The sequence below is a fragment of the Nanorana parkeri genome, unplaced genomic scaffold, assembly GCF_000935625.1.
Source record: "Nanorana parkeri isolate BGI_ZX_2015 unplaced genomic scaffold, ASM93562v1 scaffold281, whole genome shotgun sequence".
Classification (NCBI taxonomy): Eukaryota; Metazoa; Chordata; class Amphibia; order Anura; family Dicroglossidae; genus Nanorana; species Nanorana parkeri.
In genome coordinates, this window is record NW_017306549.1 from 732,912 (window position 1) to 754,148 (window position 21,237).

The 21,237-nt window shown below is 39.6% G+C and overlaps 1 protein-coding gene across 1 annotated transcript in view; it reads left to right on the plus strand.

The window, feature by feature from the left end:
• The window catches only part of ADGB (androglobin), a 206,294-nt gene that overhangs the window by 72,260 nt on the left and 112,797 nt on the right, over nt 1-21,237 (plus strand). Inside the window, exons 8-11 of the mRNA XM_018557360.1 lie at nt 6,522-6,608; nt 8,052-8,242; nt 9,836-9,946; nt 16,398-16,516. Of these exons, the coding sequence (XP_018412862.1) occupies nt 6,522-6,608; nt 8,052-8,242; nt 9,836-9,946; nt 16,398-16,516 (508 nt within the window). The remainder of the gene's footprint in view (nt 1-6,521; nt 6,609-8,051; nt 8,243-9,835; nt 9,947-16,397; nt 16,517-21,237) is intronic.

A 21,237-nucleotide genomic window follows, 5' to 3' on the forward strand; every position in this document is an offset into this window, starting at 1 on the left:
TGCTGCTTTTATGCCGATCAGCCATCCTGATGATCAGCTCCCTCCTCTGCCCCCCGCCTGCCATTTCTCCTCGGATCCCCACTGCCTTAGCCCATACAGATGGGGGAAAGCAGTGGGGATGCGAGGAGAAGTATGGAGCGGCTTCAGGTGGGGAAGAAGATGACAAGTGCTGACATGGGGGCGGGGGGGGGGGGGGGGGGGTGCCCAGATTCTTGGTTAATAGCTGTCGGCTACTATTTTAAAGGGGACAGTTGGGGGAACCGTTCTGATATAAGTTCATGGTCGCTAGAGTGACCATGAGCTTATAGCAGAAGGGAGAAATCCACCGACGTAATGCTTACTGAGCTGGCCAGCCGGAAACAGTTGTTTTCCGCCTTAAGCCTTATGTCGGTGTCAGTGAAAGGGTTAATCTGCCCTTAGTAAAAAAAATGGCCACTGCGAGAAGAATGGGGAGGAAAAGAAAAAATAAGGTATGCAAAGAATAAAAGCCTGCAATTATCTAGAAGTATCTGTTTGTAGATTGCCATTACTGAACATCTCTAAGGCTGGGTTCACACCTGAGCGTATTTTTTCTGCTCGTTTTTCAGCTTGTTTTTTTCGTGTTTTTTAGCACGTTTTTCCGTTCAGTGAAACGCGCGTTTCACTGGCGGTATGATTTTTTGTTCTGTTTTTTCCCCCCCTTATTTTCTCTATTTTTAAAATTGTTTTTTTTTTCACTTTTAAACTTCCCACCGGCTCTGCCCCCCTGCGATGCGGCCGCTCGCAAGGGACGGAACCCGGAAGTCGGCAGCCGCCGGAGGACACAGCGCGGATCGTGGACAAGGTAAAACCTGTACGCTGTATTCCCGAGTGGGGGTCGGGGTTAACAAAGCGGTACCAATACCAATGGAAACGCGTGGAAAAACGCCCCAAAGAAGCTCCTGTACTTCTTTGGGCGTAGGGCGTTTTTCAGCGCGTTCCTACACACTGAAATACGTCCAGGTGGGAACCATGCCCATAGGAAAGTATGGGATTTCACTTGCTGGGCGTTTTACAGCGCGTCAATCAGCGCTGTAAAACGCCCAGGTGTGAACCAGGCCTTAAGGTGCTTGTGTTGTAATTTCAAAGATAAGGGTAAAGTTCCTCTTTAAGCATGGAGACCATGCCTTTTTAAATTGGGCCTCTTATATGTAAGAATTTAAAGCTAGAGCAGCAGGAAAGTGTGAAAGTTTTCAAACTAGTGTTGAAGAAGTGGCAGATAAGAATAGAGGTAAGTTTCCAGAAGGGAATATTTTTCATACAATTTCCTGGACAAATATGAAAAATGTTATTTCCATTGAAACATAAATACTCTTCCAGATCCAGGTGGAAGAGAATAGGAATTATAGGCTACTAGGAAAAAAAAGTTACTTATATGGAGGGTCAGTATGAAAGAGTGAGATTGAAAGGTGAAGGTTTTGTTGCATTGCCTTCAAAGCTCAAGCTTAAACATTATTGAATTCAGGGAACTTTACAACAATGCTTTAATAACACTAGGTAGTTTAACAAAGCTAGGAATGACAGCCCTGGAAGATGCAGCCACTGTTGTGGACAAACCCATTCCCCTGCTTTTAAGCTGGCCATACACTATGGACATTTCGGACGGTTCATAGAAATTTGCACAGTGGGTGCCCCTATGTCTTATAGCTATCTGCCACTTAATTATGATTTTAATAAATGCACATAATGGGGAGGAGAATAATGAGGAAAATTATATCAGATTAGATTTTTTTATCCAGTGAGTTTGAGATAAGTGACAGGTTCACTTACAGGTTAGTTTCTCTAGTCGAAAGCGACAGCAGTTTCTACACTGTTAGATTCAAACAGCTACTCAATACTTATGTAATAAAAAGACATGAACAATCATTTGGAGAAGAGTTTTCTCCTCAGTAAAAATCTTGTCGTGACTATATTTTGTGAAACTTCTGTCAAAAAGCCACTTATAAGCAGTAAGTATACTTAATGCAGTCACTGCATAATTAGGTTGTTACAGTCAACCGGAGGACACAGCGCGGATCGTGGACAAGGTAAAACCTGTACGCTGTATTCCCGAGTGTGGATCGGGGTTAACAAAGCGGTACCAATACCAATGGAAACGCGTGGAAAAACGCCCCAAAGAAGCTCCTGTACTTCTTTGGGCGTAGGGCGTTTTTCAGCGCGTTCCTACACACTGAAATACGTCCAGGTGGGAACCATGCCCATAGGAAAGTATGGGATTTCACTTGCTGGGCGTTTTACAGCGCGTCAATCAGCGCTGTAAAACGCCCAGGTGTGAACCAGGCCTTAAGGTGCTTGTGTTGTAATTTCAAAGATAAGGGTAAAGTTCCTCTTTAAGCATGGAGACCATGCCTTTTTAAATTGGGCCTCTTATATGTAAGAATTTAAAGCTAGAGCAGCAGGAAAGTGTGAAAGTTTTCAAACTAGTGTTGAAGAAGTGGCAGATAAGAATAGAGGTAAGTTTCCAGAAGGGAATATTTTTCATACAATTTCCTGGACAAATATGAAAAATGTTATTTCCATTGAAACATAAATACTCTTCCAGATCCAGGTGGAAGAGAATAGGAATTATAGGCTACTAGGAAAAAAAAGTTACTTATATGGAGGGTCAGTATGAAAGAGTGAGATTGAAAGGTGAAGGTTTTGTTGCATTGCCTTCAAAGCTCAAGCTTAAACATTATTGAATTCAGGGAACTTTACAACAATGCTTTAATAACACTAGGTAGTTTAACAAAGCTAGGAATGACAGCCCTGGAAGATGCAGCCACTGTTGTGGACAAACCCATTCCCCTGCTTTTAAGCTGGCCATACACTATGGACATTTCGGACGGTTCATAGAAATTTGCACAGTGGGTGCCCCTATGTCTTATAGCTATCTGCCACTTAATTATGATTTTAATAAATGCACATAATGGGGAGGAGAATAATGAGGAAAATTATATCAGATTAGATTTTTTTATCCAGTGAGTTTGAGATAAGTGACAGGTTCACTTACAGGTTAGTTTCTCTAGTCGAAAGCGACAGCAGTTTCTACACTGTTAGATTCAAACAGCTACTCAATACTTATGTAATAAAAAGACATGAACAATCATTTGGAGAAGAGTTTTCTCCTCAGTAAAAATCTTGTCGTGACTATATTTTGTGAAACTTCTGTCAAAAAGCCACTTATAAGCAGTAAGTATACTTAATGCAGTCACTGCATAATTAGGTTGTTACAGTCATTAAATAATACAACTGGGGGAACTGGGTTTAGTAATTTAAAGATAAGATGAAAAAATCAATACAGATCATTATTGGATACAGCAGTTGAATCAATAACACATGCACCAGGAAGATTCCTTGGAAGAATATTTGGTGAATGCCACATTCACCGCTTTATTAATACGCACCTAAAGGTGGCCATACAGTGTACGATTTTCTTTGCTTCTGGCACAAACCCTCGTTTTAACCCTCAATTATACCTAGACTTCCCTATCAAGCATAGTCAAATGTCGATTTCGGAAATCGTTCGTTAGCCATACTAACCAACCAATTTTTGACGAACGAGGGAAATAATTTCCTTTTGCACATCTGCTGTGTGCTTGCAGAGATTTTTTACCAATGAAAACCCCATTGATTCATCCCTTTTCGTTCATTTAGAATACAATTTTCCAACCTGACCAAATGAAAAACTTTGATCACAACATCAAAACCAAAAATCGGTTATGTACCATCAACTGTTTTATTTTCGTTTCCGGCAAGAGCAAATGCTAACCCAATTCAGTAAGTTTATGGTGATACATGACAGACGGAAGAGCGGAATAATGTCCTATATGTCCTTCCCCTACCTCTGTGGATGAAGTTTGGTGCATCTGGCTGGATTAGTCAAAAATATGGTTCAGGATATCTGAATATCTGGTTTACTTCACACTGTGAGTAAATAGCAGGTCAGTGTGATATTTAAATCTAGTGTTGAAAAAGCAGGGAATTTGTGGTGCCTTATTGGTACATTGAGGAGTAAATACCTGAACACTTGGGAACAGGTAAGTATACCCTTTTGGTCAGTATGTGGAAGACTATTCGACCTGCTACTTGATGTTACTATCTGGTAAATGATAAATGAATTGTAGTATGGCTATCAGGAACTCATATGACCGATACAATTGGCTTTTTATGATCAGCAGTATTTATACTATAATACAAATGTTACATTGAACCGTATTGGATAAATTAAGTATATGTAGTGTGTACTCTGCTCACATTTGTAGGCAGATAGGTTGTGAATATCATAGTGTATTAAATAGTTAACAAGTGTTATATAATTGTAAGTGGTTTTATGTCATTAAGGTGTATTGGTGGTACTAGATAGTAACACTCCCTCTATTGAGATTTGATCTGTCAAGTTCGTTTCCAGTGAGCCTATAATGAACTATGTACATTATTACCTTGGGAACCAGTAGTGTGCCTTGAACTTCACTATTCTCTTTTACTTTTTGTCTAATTATTTTTTTTTAAGCAGGCACTCATGAGAGTCAAGTGAGTCTGAATCCAACAATACTGTATATATATATATAATTTTTGACCCATTTCTTTTCTGTGTTTTTTACTTTATCTGCGTTTACTTCCCTTACTTTTCTTTTTTCTTGCTCTACATAGTCTTTATCACATTGCCTGTGGCACATACAGCATCATTAATAGTTTGACACAATCTATTCTTGTAGTTACATCTATTTTTTTGGGACATTTGACTATTTAGACCATTAAGGTGAGCCTAGGCATGATGTTTTAAAACTAGATTACTATGCAGTGAAAACAGATTTTGCATAGCTGTGATCTGATGTCATTCTTGGAGGAAGCAGAATAAGATTCACCATCAGCAACAGTGCTGTCAAATGGTTTGACACTCACAAGAGGCTAATGGCTATAGGAGAACTGACTGGCAGGAATCCCTAGAGACAAAGAAGACAGGCAGATCTTGAGGGTTACCTGGAAACAGAACAATGGCCAGGACTTGAGGTAACCCTTGAAGAAGACTGATGGGAAGGAATTGCCAGTGCCATTGACCTGGAAGATATACTGTGGCTGCACCTGGTATAGGCCCTGGAAAAAAGACGGATATTTTGCGGCAGATGGAGGACCTGGAAGAGGAGTTCTGTTTTAAGCATGAGGGAATACTGAAATGAAAAGAGTGGCTGATTCTACTGGTTATAGATCCTTGCTTGCCAGAATTTACAGTCTAGTATCTGCCCCTAGATCTTCTTTATCAACACACCTATCTCCTCTGTTTATTTGACTTGTTTCGGCGGGGCATGGTAACTGTACATCAAAGGTCAAACTTCATACTCCAGGAACATTCTCTTCTCCTTTTATTGCTTAGCTTTGCTTACATTTTGCGATCGTGAGTGGGAACAGCCCACAAAACCATAGCAAAAACAGAGGAAATGCATGCTTTTGCTTCATTTTGGGAGGTGAGAATTTTACGGAATCAGGCAAAATACACAAATGTGAAGTTGAGTGATAGTCATTTTGCAATGCAAATAATTGTATTTTTCCTTATATGGTAGATGTTGTAAAGAAGGAGGGTAAGAAAGAAAAGTGCTGTGCTTATGTCTGATTAGTTGGGCCACAGGTTTTAATAGACTTGTTCTCCCAGGGAGCCTAAAGGACCATCCAACCAATCAACAATTGCCATGTATGCCTGCATTGCCTGAATGCAACCTTTCTGGGTAGTCTTTTATCCTCAGAGTTCATAATTTACTTAATTACCTGGAGTATCCATTAATTCTTATTAGAAATATAGTGAGTTAAACAACATTGCACAGTATCAATTATAAGTGAGGAAAGTGATGATTTATGTGCCAGCTGGGAAGTTGGGAATTATTAAAGCTTGTTGCCCACCCAAAACTGAATTATAGTTCTCCTAGCTAAATCTATTTACCAACTGTTAAAGCACAGATCCTAATTTTGTGTTTATTTCAAGTAAATTATAATTTGAAGCCCATTTCCACCTTTACAGAGGTATTTAAAAAAAAAAAAAAAAAGCATATGCCAGCAATGTACACTGAGTGTACATGAAGCAGGCATATGCAGTTCCTTTATATGAACCAAGAAACTTACTTTTTTTTTTTAGCTTTCCTCTTCATATCATCATGGAAATGGCCACCTCTCTGTTGCAAGTAATGTGTGTATATTACAACTTAGCTCTTTCTCTCTCCTCATTTATTTTTATTTATAGTAATCACAGGGAGAGGGACAGTTGTTTACAGCCTGCTTTACAATCTGACCCGTGTCAGACTGAATTTCCTGTGGAGAAAATTTAGAATTGCTAAAATTCAGGCCTAATAAAAAGTTCATTAAAGAAAATGAAGAAAGCCTGCAATGTGAGTCATGAAAATGTGCACACATATACATCATCACTGCACCTCTTCCTTACCACAATACATGCTACTCACTTACAGGTGGAAATGAACTTTAAGTACTTCATCATGCCCTACTAAATTTACCATTTGCATTTTTATTTTCTGCAGTACCAATGGATTTGCAAAACCAGAACTAGGAGAATTTACTGTTTTGCATTCACTAACCGGTTGGCTTCCAGAGGTCATACCTCTTCAGTAAGTATTTACAGTGCACCTATCATTAAACTGCACACTTCAGAAGTAGGTTATGACTTTGTGCACTACTGCTTCAGATACTCTTCCTGTTGGGTTATTATTGTTTTGGGTTACACGTGTAGCTAAGCCACTATATCATGAGGCCTGACTTCATGGCAAACCTCTGCAATCTAACACCCACCTATCCAATGAGATTGCTTTTTCTGACCTCTGAGGTCAGTACAGTCGACTAACAGCAACCCTCCTGACAGCTCGGAAACCACCCTCTGCCTCCTGCTTGGCTGGCTGACAGCTAGGCCCTTTGCTCCCGGCCACCTCAGGTGGTGAAAAAGGTAGGGAAGGCCTTGCATGTGATGATGTTGTAGATTACTTGCAGCCAAAGTGTAAGCTGAGTAGTTTGGTAAAGAATGTAGAAAGTGGATATAATGTATATTGCATTGTATTGTGTGCGGTGGTCCACAGCATGTATAGCAACACGTGGCCGTCCAGATTATGTAATGTACAAAGAAGCACAAGGTGTGTGGTGATTCAGAGTATGTAAAATACAATGCATCATATGAAGTGTGGTGGGCCAGAGTATGTAATGTACATTGCAGCTTATGGAGTGTGGAGGTCCAGCGTATCTAATGGACAGCGCAATGTATGGAGCATGTCAGTTCAGAGTATTTAACATACAGCATATGAGATGTATTGTCCAGGCTAGAGTATGCAGTGTTTAATGCAGTGTACCTACTTACTTCAGCCCCTAGCTAACTCAGGCTACACGGTTTAATTTCTGTATTTGTTTGAATGATCACATTAAACTTGAACTGTCCACAAAAAGTTAAGATTTGCTGTTATAGTAAAAAATTATGTTATGCTAACTGTACTCTGAAACGTGTCTGGAATTCCTCCAAAAAAATCACAGTGCTCTTCCTGATATGTGAGGGTGCCTAGACACATTGAGGGGGATTTATCAAAACCGGTAGCAGACAAAAACTGGAGCAGTTGTGCATAGCAACCAACCGGCTTCTCTTTTTAATTTTCAAATCTTAACTGAACAAACTGAAGAGAGAAGCCGAATGGTTGTCATGCACAGCTGCTCCAGTTTTTGTCTGCTCCAGTTTTGATAAATTCCCCTCATTTTGTGCCTACAGCTGTATAGCTGCATATCTGCAGTGTTAGATTAGGGCCCTGCTGCCTTTGATTGATGTTGTTGTTGGAGGCTCTGACATGAGGAAGCAAAGCCCTGTCTATACCAAGATGGCCACCTCCACACAGATGTACAGTGTAGGATAAGGCATTGTAAATCAGTTATGGGGAAAGCTGGAACGATCAGCTCCAGGGACACCACAGAGAATATTGGTGAATAAGGATAGGGGCCGCACAGCTTCCAGTGTTCAGTTCCTCTTTAAAAATCTAAATCTCCGAGGTTGAAATAACTATTCTTTTTTTTTTTTTTAGAGATGATTTTCTCAATGATGTCTGGGATTTTTTTAAAAGAATAGTTCCTGAATTTACACTACCTGCTGATGAACCTCCGGAATCCAAACCTGCTGTGACTGAAGAAAAAATGAAAGACAGCAAACTAGCAGAGGCTAAACCTGAGATATCCATACCTGTCATTGTAAAGCCACCTGAAAAACCCAATAAAGGTCAATTGATTTAAATATTTCACACTAAACTAAGTTCAGAGAAGATGGATGGGAGAAGACTACATGTAGAATATCCCTCTCTTCTTGTAGTGATGCAATTTATGGGCCTGCATCAACAGGCTTTTGTTGGAATTCAAAATCCACTTGAAGCAGATCCAATGCAGGTCATAAGGAGGTCAACTGCAGGTGAAATGCATCGGTCAGTGAATTCTGAATGATCTCAGAAGCATCTCAAACTGATGCAATTGACAGAAGCCCAAAAGTCTTCGATTCAGGGCCAAAAGGAGGTTACTACTTTGATCCTTTGATTTCTACAATACCTATAATTGCCTGGTAGGAAGTCCATAGTATAGTGTTGTCAGTAAAGGCAGCCTCCATGTTTCTCACATAAAAGGTTTACTTTAAAGTGAACCTGGGGCTAGACTATGAACATTCAAATATTTCCTTATTCTTAACAAATGGTAAAGACCCATTCACATCAATCAAGTCTATAACGGAGCAGTAAACACATGTTATGTTGCATTAACACAGCCAAGTAATTTGAATTAGCTGTCTAACGCACCACAGCAGAACAAAAATCAGACCTACAAACATCAGTCCAGAGACTGAGGCTGATTTACCAAAGAACTTGAGAATCTTCACTGCAAAAATTGTGTAAATATTCACTTTAATTATTCAATCATGAGAAAAGCATCTGCACATGTTAAGGCTAGTTCACACCAGCCACAATTCGCCTCGGCCCGATTCTGGTTGTAACTTATTGGATCACAATTTGGCCAGCTCACTTTGTTGTGGGGCGGGAAGGGGCGTGGTGGTGCATTGAAGTAAATGGTACCGCAGTCCCGCCCTCCGGCCGCAATGCGATTGACCGCACGGGAAAGGTGGCACATCAATGCCTGCATGCCGGTCCGGTCAGAAAAAATAGTGCTTGCAGCATTTTTTCTGACCGGACCGCAGGCATTGATGTGCCTTGCGTTCCCGTGCGGTCAATCGCATTGCGGCCCGAGGGCTTGGCTACGGTGCCATTCAGTTCAATGCACTGGCCGCCCCACAACAAAGTGAGACGGCCGCAATGCGATCCAGTGCATTCTGGCCAGGATCGGGCCGGAACACACTGTGGCTGATGTGAACAAGCCATTTAAAGTGATCAGGATTTGCTCTTCATATTGGATAAATTAAGTAGATATTCACACAATTATTTGAGTGAAGATTTACCGCTTCATTAGTAAATCAGTCTGAATGTACTTGAACTGGTGTGAAATTGCCACTGCAATAAATAATCAGTTGTAAGGCAGCACAGCAGAGGCTTGTCCATTTTTTTACTTTGGTAATAGAGCCTCTTGATGTGTGTGTTTACTAATATTGTCAAGTAATAGCTATTATCTCTGCAAACCCACTTTTATAATGTGTTACAGTACATCATGTAAAAGCACTATACATTATGCATGCACATTGTAATACAAATATGAAATGCCTAACATCTCTCACGGTAATTGTGCTTTCTATTTTTATGTGCTCCATAATAATTTTACCTTGTTTATGTGCTGTTTTTTCCATTTTTCTTTCTGGCTACTATTCTATTTTATTTTACAGAGAAGTCGGACTCAAAGGACACTGGGAAAAAGAAAGGAGAGGAAGAAAAAACAAGGTCAGCTGCTCATTCTGCACGACCTCCATCAGAGTCATTAAACACGCTGCAAGATTGTAAGTCATGGACCAGAGTCATCATTTAATCCATATGTTTATGGAAGCTGTTAAGCCAAGCCATTGGACATTATCACTGTGTATTCTCTATCCTCTTGTTGTTCAGTTACCATATGGCATGTTTTTGTACATTTGCTGTGTGGTGGATATGCAGCGACTGTAATTTCTTTATTTTATTAACTGGGACCATACATTTAGATCAAGCCACACAGATGATATACAATACATACATTCAATCTCACCACCAGTAGAATGTCCAGGTCTGCTTTTGGTACAATCATCTTTCAGGGTATGTACACCTTTTCAAAGTAGTAGGACACCATTCAAATAGTAGCCAGTTGCAGCAAATATGGCACATGGTAACCACATATTGTAGTGTGCATATCTTAACTCATTTGTCATTATTATATTTATCTTATAGTTAAAATGGAACGTTTGCTTTATATTATATTGTCTTTAAAGTGGACCTTACCCCCTTCCACTAAAAATCACACCAGCATGCAGCTCGGCATGCTGATATGAAATCATCTTACATTCATTAGTTAAACAAACATATTTTGCTTTAACTTACAGTTAATGTGTTTCCACTTCCTTGTCCACTTGGGCATTAGTGATGTAATGTGCCCAAGTGTTGCATCCTGGGGAGCTTACATCAGCAGAGCATTGCTGGGAAATCTCATCTGAAATCTTAGGAAGTCTTAGGGAAAGGCATTTTACTCCCCTGAGATGATGTGCCTGGTCACAAGTTCTAGTTACATGTGCCAGAGTTCCAGGAAGTAAAGGGAGATATATTAATCTGCCCTTTACTTCCTGGTATAAAAGTAAAGTAATAAAAAATAAAGTAATAAAAAGCCTACAATTATCTAGAAGTATCTGTGTGGAGATTGGTATCACTAAACATTTCTAAAGGTGTATTTGTTGTCATTTTAAAGACATGGGTAAATTCGAGCCATGTAAGGCTATCTTATTCAGTGTCCAGCCATAGCTGTTTGCATAAAACATTTGGGCCAAATAGTAGTCAATATGTCAGACTCATTGAATACAGAAATACACATGCTTTTGCATCCAATGGCTGGGATGCCTTCAGCAGAAATCAGATACACCTGTCAAGTGACCATTTTTTTTAGGCTTGTATAGACCCAGCCTCTGCTAAAAATTCCTTGCAATGCTAGTGACTGCTGACTCTTTACTGAAGCCAGAACAGTACAAGATGAACTCTGACTAGTTTATATAAATTTCACACTATGCAGGTGGCACTTTGTTCCAGGCAATGCTCAGTGTTTTGGTGTTGCATGAACTCACCATCTCTTTAACTTTGGAAGTTGCCTTCTTTTAAAGCAATCCCCTGTCAACAAAGCTTAGACCGGAGGGAAGTGGGAGGAGCAGCACAAGGAGCCAATCAGTTGTGCTGCAGTGCAATAAGCATGCTGATTGGAGATTGCACAGTGACAGCGAGAGTAGAAGTCTTCTCCTTTCACTCTCCAGTCACAAGGTGGGGGTTGGGGGAAGTGCAGCAGTGAAAAATCAGGTATTTTCCCCTCCCAAACAGAGCTGTGTGGTGTGGCAAAACTGTGTTTGATGTAGCAAATGGACAGAAATACAAATCTTTTTGTGGACAAAACAGCTCCTTTATATGTATTTTTTCATCTGAAAATTGAACTGTTTGTCTGTTGTTCAGCTCTAAACTCTGTTAAGCTCTGATTTGCTCTTCTTATAGATAGGCACCTAAAACTGTATAGCATATTCCAGATTCTAGCAGGAAAAGGCTGTAATGATGTGTTAATAAAAGACAGAATCACAACTGATAACACAGTATGTAGACCATTACATTGCACTAGTTAATAATGAGCAGACATCGGTTACAAAATCAGGATCCAAAAATAGGTGTCCTTACACCCATACAGTTTAAGAGTGTATGAGCTGTGTGGGCTGTGATTAAATGCCAGGTCGAGTTGAAGGACTATAAGTGGAAATAAGTAATAGCTGACAAACAAGTATTTAGTATATTTCAAATTGTTTTCACAAATTGTCTGATTTATACTGATTATTGATGTAAGTTTGCATATTATTTGAAGCCATCATACCATCTGGAGCTGTGATTGCCTACATTTAAGTACTTACAATGAAACTGCAGTAAGTGCTTCTGTAGCATATTCTGGCATGACATTGCAATTCCAGCAGACCTATTTGTTTGCAGTGTCCTATTATGAAACTAAAAGGACATTTCCTTTTTATAAGAGTCCAAATCAACAGCTGTGCTTTATATGAAATCAGTTGGTTTTAGAAGAAGGGCTGCTACTGTATAATGAGCCAGCTGTATGGCTCTATGTTGTAGTTGTTTACTTGATTTGCGACTGTGATAAATTACAGTAGCTTGATTTTTGGAGAAAGGACTTTAATCGGGGCACATCAGGAAGTCTACAAAGTTTTAGATGTTTTAAAAAGCAAGAACATTTTTTCAGTGATTTAGGTTAAAAAGTATATTGTTCAAGTATATTGTATGTTCAAGCAGCAGCTACCGAGAACAGCATGTTGCATTGGTGGGTAAAAGACAATGCATCCAAAGCTGCTAATGGAGGAACCAATGTTCCTTTCCTTTTTAACGCAAACCTATAGGATACAAACATTTTATAAACTAAAATGATTCCTGTATAGCAGGCGCCATTTGTCAAACAAATCAACTTTCTTTAATAAAGAGGTAAGCAGAAACTTCGACAAAGGTGTGGCTTTGGATGTAGTATATTTGGACTTTGCTAAAGGGTGAAGAGTTTGGAGAAGGCAGGAGAAGTGAACAGTCTAGGCCAACATAGCCGATTTGGAAAAATTCTCCAATTCAGCTCACTTTCTTGTTCAGCTCTTTTGGCATGGCTTGCTCACTTCTGCTTTCTCCAAACTCTTCACCCTTTAGTGAATAGACCCCATAGACTCTAGAGAGAAAGTCACACAATCTTGCCCTAATGACAAAAGAATTATTAGACCTTACTAAACATATGCAGCTTAGTTTTGGCCACCAGTTTACAAAAAGAATTTAATAAGCCTGGAAAAAGTGCAGAAAAGGGCAACTAAATGAAAAAGTGGCATGGAGGACATCAGCAATGAGGGAAAATTATCTGAGCTAAATTTTTTATCTCTTGAAAAAAGGTGATTAAAGCGGAAATAAGATCTGCTTGTATAAATACATAAATGGTCCATGTGGTAAATTTGGTGAAAAGCTTTTTACCTTAGGGATAAATACCCTTTAAGACAAAGTGCACCTATCCTTTTTGGCCCTTTGTGCTGACCTAATCGATCCCACCACCCCCTTTACAGATGCATACTTACCCGACTCAGATTGCTTTTACTAAGCAGGGATAAAAGTTCGGGCCACGTTGACCAAATAAATTATGATAGATACTGTGTATGTTTTTTAAAGGAAAAAAATTGTGATGTAGGAGAAAGAATGCAGGAGTGTTGGGGATTGGGAGGTCAGTGCAATATGGAATGATATATTTGTCTCCAACTGTTGCAAGAGTGGTGTCAAATGGTAACTTCGAATGCGTAGACCAGGATAAGCAGGTCACAAAATGTTGTGCTCTGAACCTGCCTCTTATTCCTGTTATAGTGAAAGCATTGGCAAAGTGCCTGGGAATGCTGGGTTTCCAATTATTAAAAATAACAGGCTACCCCTCCACTGCAAGGGTTAACTGCTCGTTTTGTTCTAGGGAGGAAAATAAAGCTATACTCACCCGATCCAAAGCTGCAACGATTGGATGTCCCTCAGAGTTCTCACTTCCAATACACTGTATAGAACATGATGATTTACGGGACCTTAGACCACTGGAGTGGAGGGAAACAGAGGCTCAAGTGACCGGTCTAAGAGTAGGCCAGCTTAGAGGATCAGGTGAGTATAGGTTTTTTATTTTCCTCCCTAGACAAAAACGAGCACTTTAACCCTTGCAGTGCGGGGGTAGCCCCACTGAAAGAGTTAATAAGAATTTTCCCTTGAGTTCTTCTTTAAGCTACTTGAATGCATTTTTAAGATTGAACTCCTGACTGTGTCACCTGTATTGAGGAGGAGTACCTTTCCATACAGACAATTGTTTCAGTTGACTGACAGTATGCCTGTCAGTCATATGGAAACATGCCTGTCCTTATACCAGCTGTGATGTAGAGGTTACGATTACATCAGCTTAGCTCTACAGTTTCATGTAGCAAGAATTGGCAAAATTGCTGAAGAAGCCCCACTCTCTGGGGGGAAACGCATCAGGGATAGCATGGCTGGAGCTTCCCTGTACAGCTATTTTAATTATCCGCCGAACCAGAGGCTTATGGCTGGCATAGCAAAACAACCCCACTGAGCGGATAAAGCTTGGCGGCTTGAACCTTGATGAGTTAGGATCGACAGTATTGCCCATTCTAAGGATACCTCCGTATTATAAGTCGGCACGGCCCCACAACTTGGAGACACATTCGGTGTGGGCTTATGTGTATGACCCTTTGCATCTATTTCATACACCTTTGAGGAACCGACGGGGCTCCACTTAATCAGCTGCATACTTGGCCGTACAACTTGGAGACATACTCGGTGTGGGTTTATATGTATGACCCCTTGCATCTATCTTATACACCTTTGAGGACCCGACGGGGCTCCACTTAATCAGCTGCATACTTGGGAAAGTTCCCCCTGAACTGTCATCACCACACTAAAATTCATCGTACTTTGTCCTCCACGATCCAGGGAGGCTTAATCTGCAAACTGGCTGTGGAACCCGTCAGGATTGCTACGGAAATAACATCATAAAGAGTGACTGTTTCTTTTCTATATAGGATACAATAACATTAGATACTTTCTAGTATCCGATACACTCATCATTGCCCGCCTGCCACCCACGGAGGGTAACTATAACAAATGTTTGCCACCATATATTGATGCATACTAAGATGCTACAGTGAAGTCTCTCAAAAGTTTTTAAGGTTTTAAATGTCCGTTCTGTGTGATTTATATGTTTATACTTTTTCTATTCAATTAAAATATGGTTGATAAATATTTGCATGTTAATATATCATTAATTTAATCAGCTCCTATTTGGGATTTCCCTGTTGCTAAAGGGAACCAATTTTCTAATATAAGGTTGATGGAAACCCTGGAGCTGTTAATACTCTATTTAACACTGTGAGCAACCCCCTTCCCTAGTATATACAAAATTGGAACTCCCTTGAATTTTATCTACAAATGATTTAATATACAGTTAAATGTAAGTGTTTAAAAGATGTAGAACGTTCACTTTTAGTGTGCAGGCTTTATTAACCTCTTGCCGTCCGCCCGTAGTAAAAAAACGGACGACCACCCAGCTTAAGAATCATAGTCCAGTCAAATTATTCTCTCCATAGGGATCATTGAAGCTCACAAAACACTTCTGGGGAAGCAGTTTAAATTTATGTTTAAATGATAGTGCCTAACACGCTCAGTCAGAGCTGGAGCATATTCTCAAAGCACATAAAAGTGAAGTCTTGCCAAGCATCACCTAGACCTAGAGAAAGGCCAAATATCAGCAATGATAAACACCCTGCACTTTGGGAAACAATGTCCAGATTTTATAAATGGGCTTCTATTGGACTTTACAGGTTTACAATAATATGCAAGAAAGAGATGTACCCATTTCCAATTATATCTTAAAGAAGAGCTCCAGGTTTTTCAAATTGACCCTTGCAGTGGGGCTACCCCCACTCTGCAAGAGATAAGTGCTCATTTTGGTCTGGGGAGAAAATAAAGATAAACTCACCCAGTCCTCAGTCCTGCGGCAGTGGCCGCTCACCTCTCTCCCTCTCCACTCCAGCTGTCTTATATCCCTCAGTGCCCTCGCGTTTAATGGACCTGTGTTAGACATGATGACATCACAGGTCCTTAGACTGCCGAAAACGCGGGGGGAGAAGAGGTTGTGGGGGACCGGTCTAGCAGCCAGGTGGGACAAAGGCAAGGTGAGTGTATCTTCTTAATTTTTATCCCTAGTCCAAAACTAGCACTTTAAACCTTGCTGTGCCCGGTAGTCCCACTGCAAGGGTTCATAAAAAAAAAAAAATCCTGCAGTGCTTCTTTAAAACCGAACTTCAGGCAGATTTTAAAACAAAAGTAATTATGTGTATTCATAGAGCCAGCTTACATATTCAAATCTGTACAGATATCCGTCTTCTCTAATTACACTCATTGGGAAAGGAAAGAGTAGCAATTTGAGCTTTTAAGAACTCTTGTACCCTTCTCAGTCAACAGTTTGAACATGTTTACAGGAGGGGAGAGAAAAGTGATGGGCTTATTAGTGTGTTGCTTTGGTGTTTAATCAACAAGGCAGGTTGGTGAGTGAACTGTACTTCTTACAAACTGTAAAGAAAAGTGAGATCACAAACATTGAAAGTGATTTGTTCAGCATTTGAAATAGCTTAAAAACCTTTTCACTTTAATATCTCTTTCCTGCAGGCCTGAAAGCCAGGCCGTTCTTAACCAGGAAAGGTTTGCAAGCTCCCTCTGGCACTCACCTGTTGGCCATGAGGCAACCAATCATTGTGATAGGCCAAAAAAGATTTATGAGGAATTTGGTCAGCTCTGGCACTACCTGAAAGTCAGGCATGCAGGAAGCAGTTACAGTTTCTGCCAAGTATTGTCCAGCACCTCCCGGTGCCTGAACTTTAACTTGCTTTTTTCAAGTGACAGGGTCCCTTTAATATTTTAATCCTTTGAGACAAGCAGGAAGGAGAAGATCCCATAATGTCACCTTTCCAGCTAGAACACTTTAGAAAAAAGGTATGTGTAGGGTTTTGATTTATTACAAAGAACTAAGGGGGGCTTCTGGGATGGGGTTCTGGTGTGGGTTTTATTTATAGATGGAGTTCCACTTTACATTGTTTGCATTGAATGGTGCCTAATTGTGGTTCTGCTTATTTGGTAATAAGGCTCAATATACAATTTAGTAATAAATGTTACCTCCAGTGTACTTACCATGCAGTCCAAAGAAGATGGGAGTTAGAAAAGCTTTTCTCAAACTTTGGTTATTGTGTTCTGCCTACCTATGGTTTGATAGCTAAATAGCTGTACCAGCATACGCTACCATTTGAATATCTGCACATCCCTCCGTGTTTGGAACAATTATGAAAACCAAGGAGGCACACTTTTCTTGTCTTTCTTTGTTTGGTACTGTCATTTCATTAAGCCACCATTTAATAAAGGTTCCTTAATGACCAACATGGTCAACATGTGAACATTATTGTTCAATGATTAGATCAATGTTGTCTTTCAAACAATTGTTTGTTGCCACTACAATAAGCATATCTGCACACATCCCACCCTTTTGTGAATTTGTTAGGGTCCTAGCTATAGGCATTTGTCTACTTTTCCAGTACATTCAAAACTGAGCGCTAAGCTCTCCAATCTATTGGGCAACCCAGCTGGGCATTGCTACTTTGCCAAAGTTGCCCACTATGTTGAGCTGTCCCCCAGAATCCAGCACACTTTGCAAAGTGGCAACAGAGCCTTGGGCAGGAATGTTTTGCCCAGCTCTATGCAGAGAAACAGTCCTATCACTAACCTCTGAACTCAGGGCATTTACCTTTACAAAGTAGCTGACCTAGGGGAGATAAACATATTAATCTGGTCCTGATTGCTAATGTTGATCAGGTGTGTGCCTTACAAAGCACTACCGCATGAGGCTTTACCATATGGATTACTATCAATAAAATGACTTAAACATATGAGACACGTTCAAAATGTTCAAGCATAGGATTGTTTGAATCAAATGCATATACAGAATGGCATAATTTCGATGCAAAATTATGCAAATGTGGCCATCTGTATCACAACAAGATTTTCAAAACAGCAATAACAGTATTGTCAGATGCTTCTTAAGCAATTGGCAAAACACAGATTGACACAATGCCAGTGGCAGTACACTGTGTATATTTGGAAGAAGAAGGCAGATGGCGTACTTGTAACCAAATCATTCAACAGGGTAGATACATGCTAGCAGAGTAATATATCATGCACAAACAAGAAAAGGGTCACTGGGTTGCATATTTTGTTTTGTAGCTTTATTAACTAAGCAAGGACACAGTCATAAACTTCTTATAGATGCTGTTGTAGTGCCTTAGTCATCATTGCTTCATGATTTTTAAAAATTATATTTGTCTAAATTAATTATTTGGGTAATAAACTTTTTGGAAACAAAGAAAAATCTTTTACTTTTTAAAGTGAAATGTGCATCTACAGTTTATTTACTGTATTGTATATGCAAGATTTCACCTAAATTCCAGGCCCTCCTTTGCATGGCAACAGATAAATGGAGGATGTCATCTACAACACACTACACATTGTTTAGAAGGAGAATGTCAACTATATTACTGGATCAATTCACCCCTACGTAATATTTCAGTTTACAGTACAGTATATGCTGGAATATAAACCACTAACCAATTTCTTATATCTGTCAGGGCAGCTATATTATAATCTCTGCCCTTGAGGTCTACACACCTGCTGTGACCAAAACAAGACACTTGCTGTTAGATTTTTTTTTTTATACTAGGTGTAGTACCTGAAATGTATTTAGCTAATTTGAAAGTTCCATTGGACTTTAGGTAAAAAATCTCACATGATGGATGTTAAAAGAACCAGAAACTAAGGAAGTCAAATTATAGCACTGGATGTATCAACAGTTAGCTAGCTAGCTGGCTTAGTCTATCAAATTTTACCTGTAAATAAAATACCTTTTTAAATTCAGCACAATTGATATAAGCTGAAATAATATTATTATTATTAATATTATTATTAGTCATTGATATTGCTTAAAGCCCGACACCAGCAAAACTATTATCTTGGTTTAGGATACGGGAAGGGTTATAACCTCTGTACAATCTTTATTGCGATCTATGTCCCCATTGGGGACACTTCCTGTTCTTTATAAAATTCTGTTTGCTGCTCCTATTTCTGGACAGATTTCTCATAACAATTCATAATGGTAATTGTGGAGTAAGCATGACATGTACATACAGATTGTTTTTTATTCCTGGAAGCTAAATATTTAAAGATAACCTGTCACATAAGCAAAAAATGGAAAGCTGCTAGCAGATAGCTGCAGAAGTTTTTATTGCCCTCTGCTATGCCCAAATGGCAGGCTGCTCTAATCAGGCAACTCTTCCACGTAGTTTGTTTAGCTTGCCTATCCCTCCCTCCTCACATTTCTGCCCACTGCTATAAGGGGCAACCTTGTTGGCCAATAGAAATATGTGTAATGCAGGGGCAGGCTGCCTGTTACTGACACAGGTATGTCCTCTCAGAATGGCCCATAGAGGGCAATGATAGCTGCTTCAAGTATGGGCAGACACATTTAGCCCCGTGCGCGATTTCTCTTTCTGTCGCAAGCTCTCTCGCTCTCTCTCGCTTTTTGTGTACAACAACTAATACTTATATTTACTTGGGAATCTGTCTGTTTCCTTTTTTATTTAGGCGGTATGCTGCTTATGTGAGCTCCAAAGCATAGCAGCCATTATACACATTTAAAGCGAGTCTGCAATAAATCTTAAATAAGAGGTAGAAATTATTATTTCTCTAGAGGAGATCTAATATGCAGGCCCTGCTGCAATTCTTAGTAAAAAAGAAACATACATTGTATATAACCTGTTACTAAGTAAGTCTACTGGTACCTTTTCATCCTGTCTTAAGTTCTCCTTTTACCAGCTGACCACAGAGAGATGTTTTGTCCTGCACCTTCCATTTTCCCTGTACTAGAGTGCCTTTGACCCAATTATATCTTTTGTTCTCAACTCAAATGAAAATAGAACATACTGACATAAACCTTAGGGATTTTGTTATCACAGCCTAACAATAAGCATGTATTGCCTTTTTTATATGACCCTCCTTAGAGAGTTTATCTACAAAAATGCAATTATCTTTTTTACACATTCCTAAATTACTTTGGCCTTAGCCGCTGTGTCACTGGGACAAGCAGCTACTAGTCTCTAAACACCAATTGGTTCTCATTTGCAGCATTAAATGACTTTTAAAACTAAGTTTAACACTATATATATATACACACACTTTGTTAAAGGTAATAAAGGTGTATTTGTGGCGCATACTAAAGCTTTTTGAAGTTTTTTTTTACACTGTAGTTGCTAGATCTATAATTTAATCCCAGTTTATGGTAATTATTACTGGTCTAAAAGTGGCATTTACAGTATAGGCAGAGAGTTAGATTCACAGGTAAGTCGCAAAGATTAAAATAAAATTACTGGTATCCAAGGTAGATAAGATAATCCTACATTTAAACAGACGATGTACAGTACCTTCAGTGCTAGCCTAGCTAAAATCATAGCTAAAATAAAAAATAAAGGTTACGGAACTAAGTAAATTTTTTGGGCAAGAACCTAAAGTATACCCAGTCACTAAAATCTTTTATGAGCATTAACATGTTTAAGTTATTGGAAGTCCTTTTAAATTGTAAATCTGCAGTTGACGTTAACATTTTACCTGGTGATCCTGCCACATAGGTCCTTGTTCAGGCACGTCCTGTTATAGGGTGACAATGCTATGTCGCTGTCTCCCATTTTTGCTCCTGTGTTGTAGCCCCATCACATGGGGTTTAATTAGAGACTACAAGTCGCTAATTTAAGTCACATCATGCAGGCATTGTCCACTGTCAGAAAACCCTCTTTGACAAATGCCAAGCAATCATTACTGGTGTGCATGCATGCAGACATGAAGCAGCTGCAGAAGATTGGCAGCACTGAGATGGAAAAAAAGCATGGCAAACAAGGTGAAAACAGTATTTTATTAAATACAACATAGTAGTTATTAATCATATACACAGTATAAGAGCAAACTACATGTCATTTAGTTAGGGTTTACATCTACTTTACCAAGTCCAAGCAGAAATATCTGGAAAGAGATCTGATATTCTCTTCAGATACACTGCCTGGTCAAAAAAATCACCACCTGGATGGTGTTATGATCTGGGGTTGCTTCAGTTGGTCAGGTCTAGGTTCAGCAATGGTATGTCCCAAAAAATTAGGTCAGATGGCTACCCGAATATGCTGAATGACAAGGTTTTTCCATCAATTGATTTTTGCTTCCCTGATGGCACAGGCATATTCCAAGTTGACAAGCTTATGATTCTTTGGGCTCAAATTGTAAGAATGTGTCAGGGAGCATGAGGCATAATTTTAACACATGGATTGCCCACCACAGAGTCCAGACCTTAAAGGAGAACTATGGGGTTAAGGCTTTCCCCCATAGTTCTCTTTAGGGTAATGGGCGGGCAGAGCCAGCTGTACCC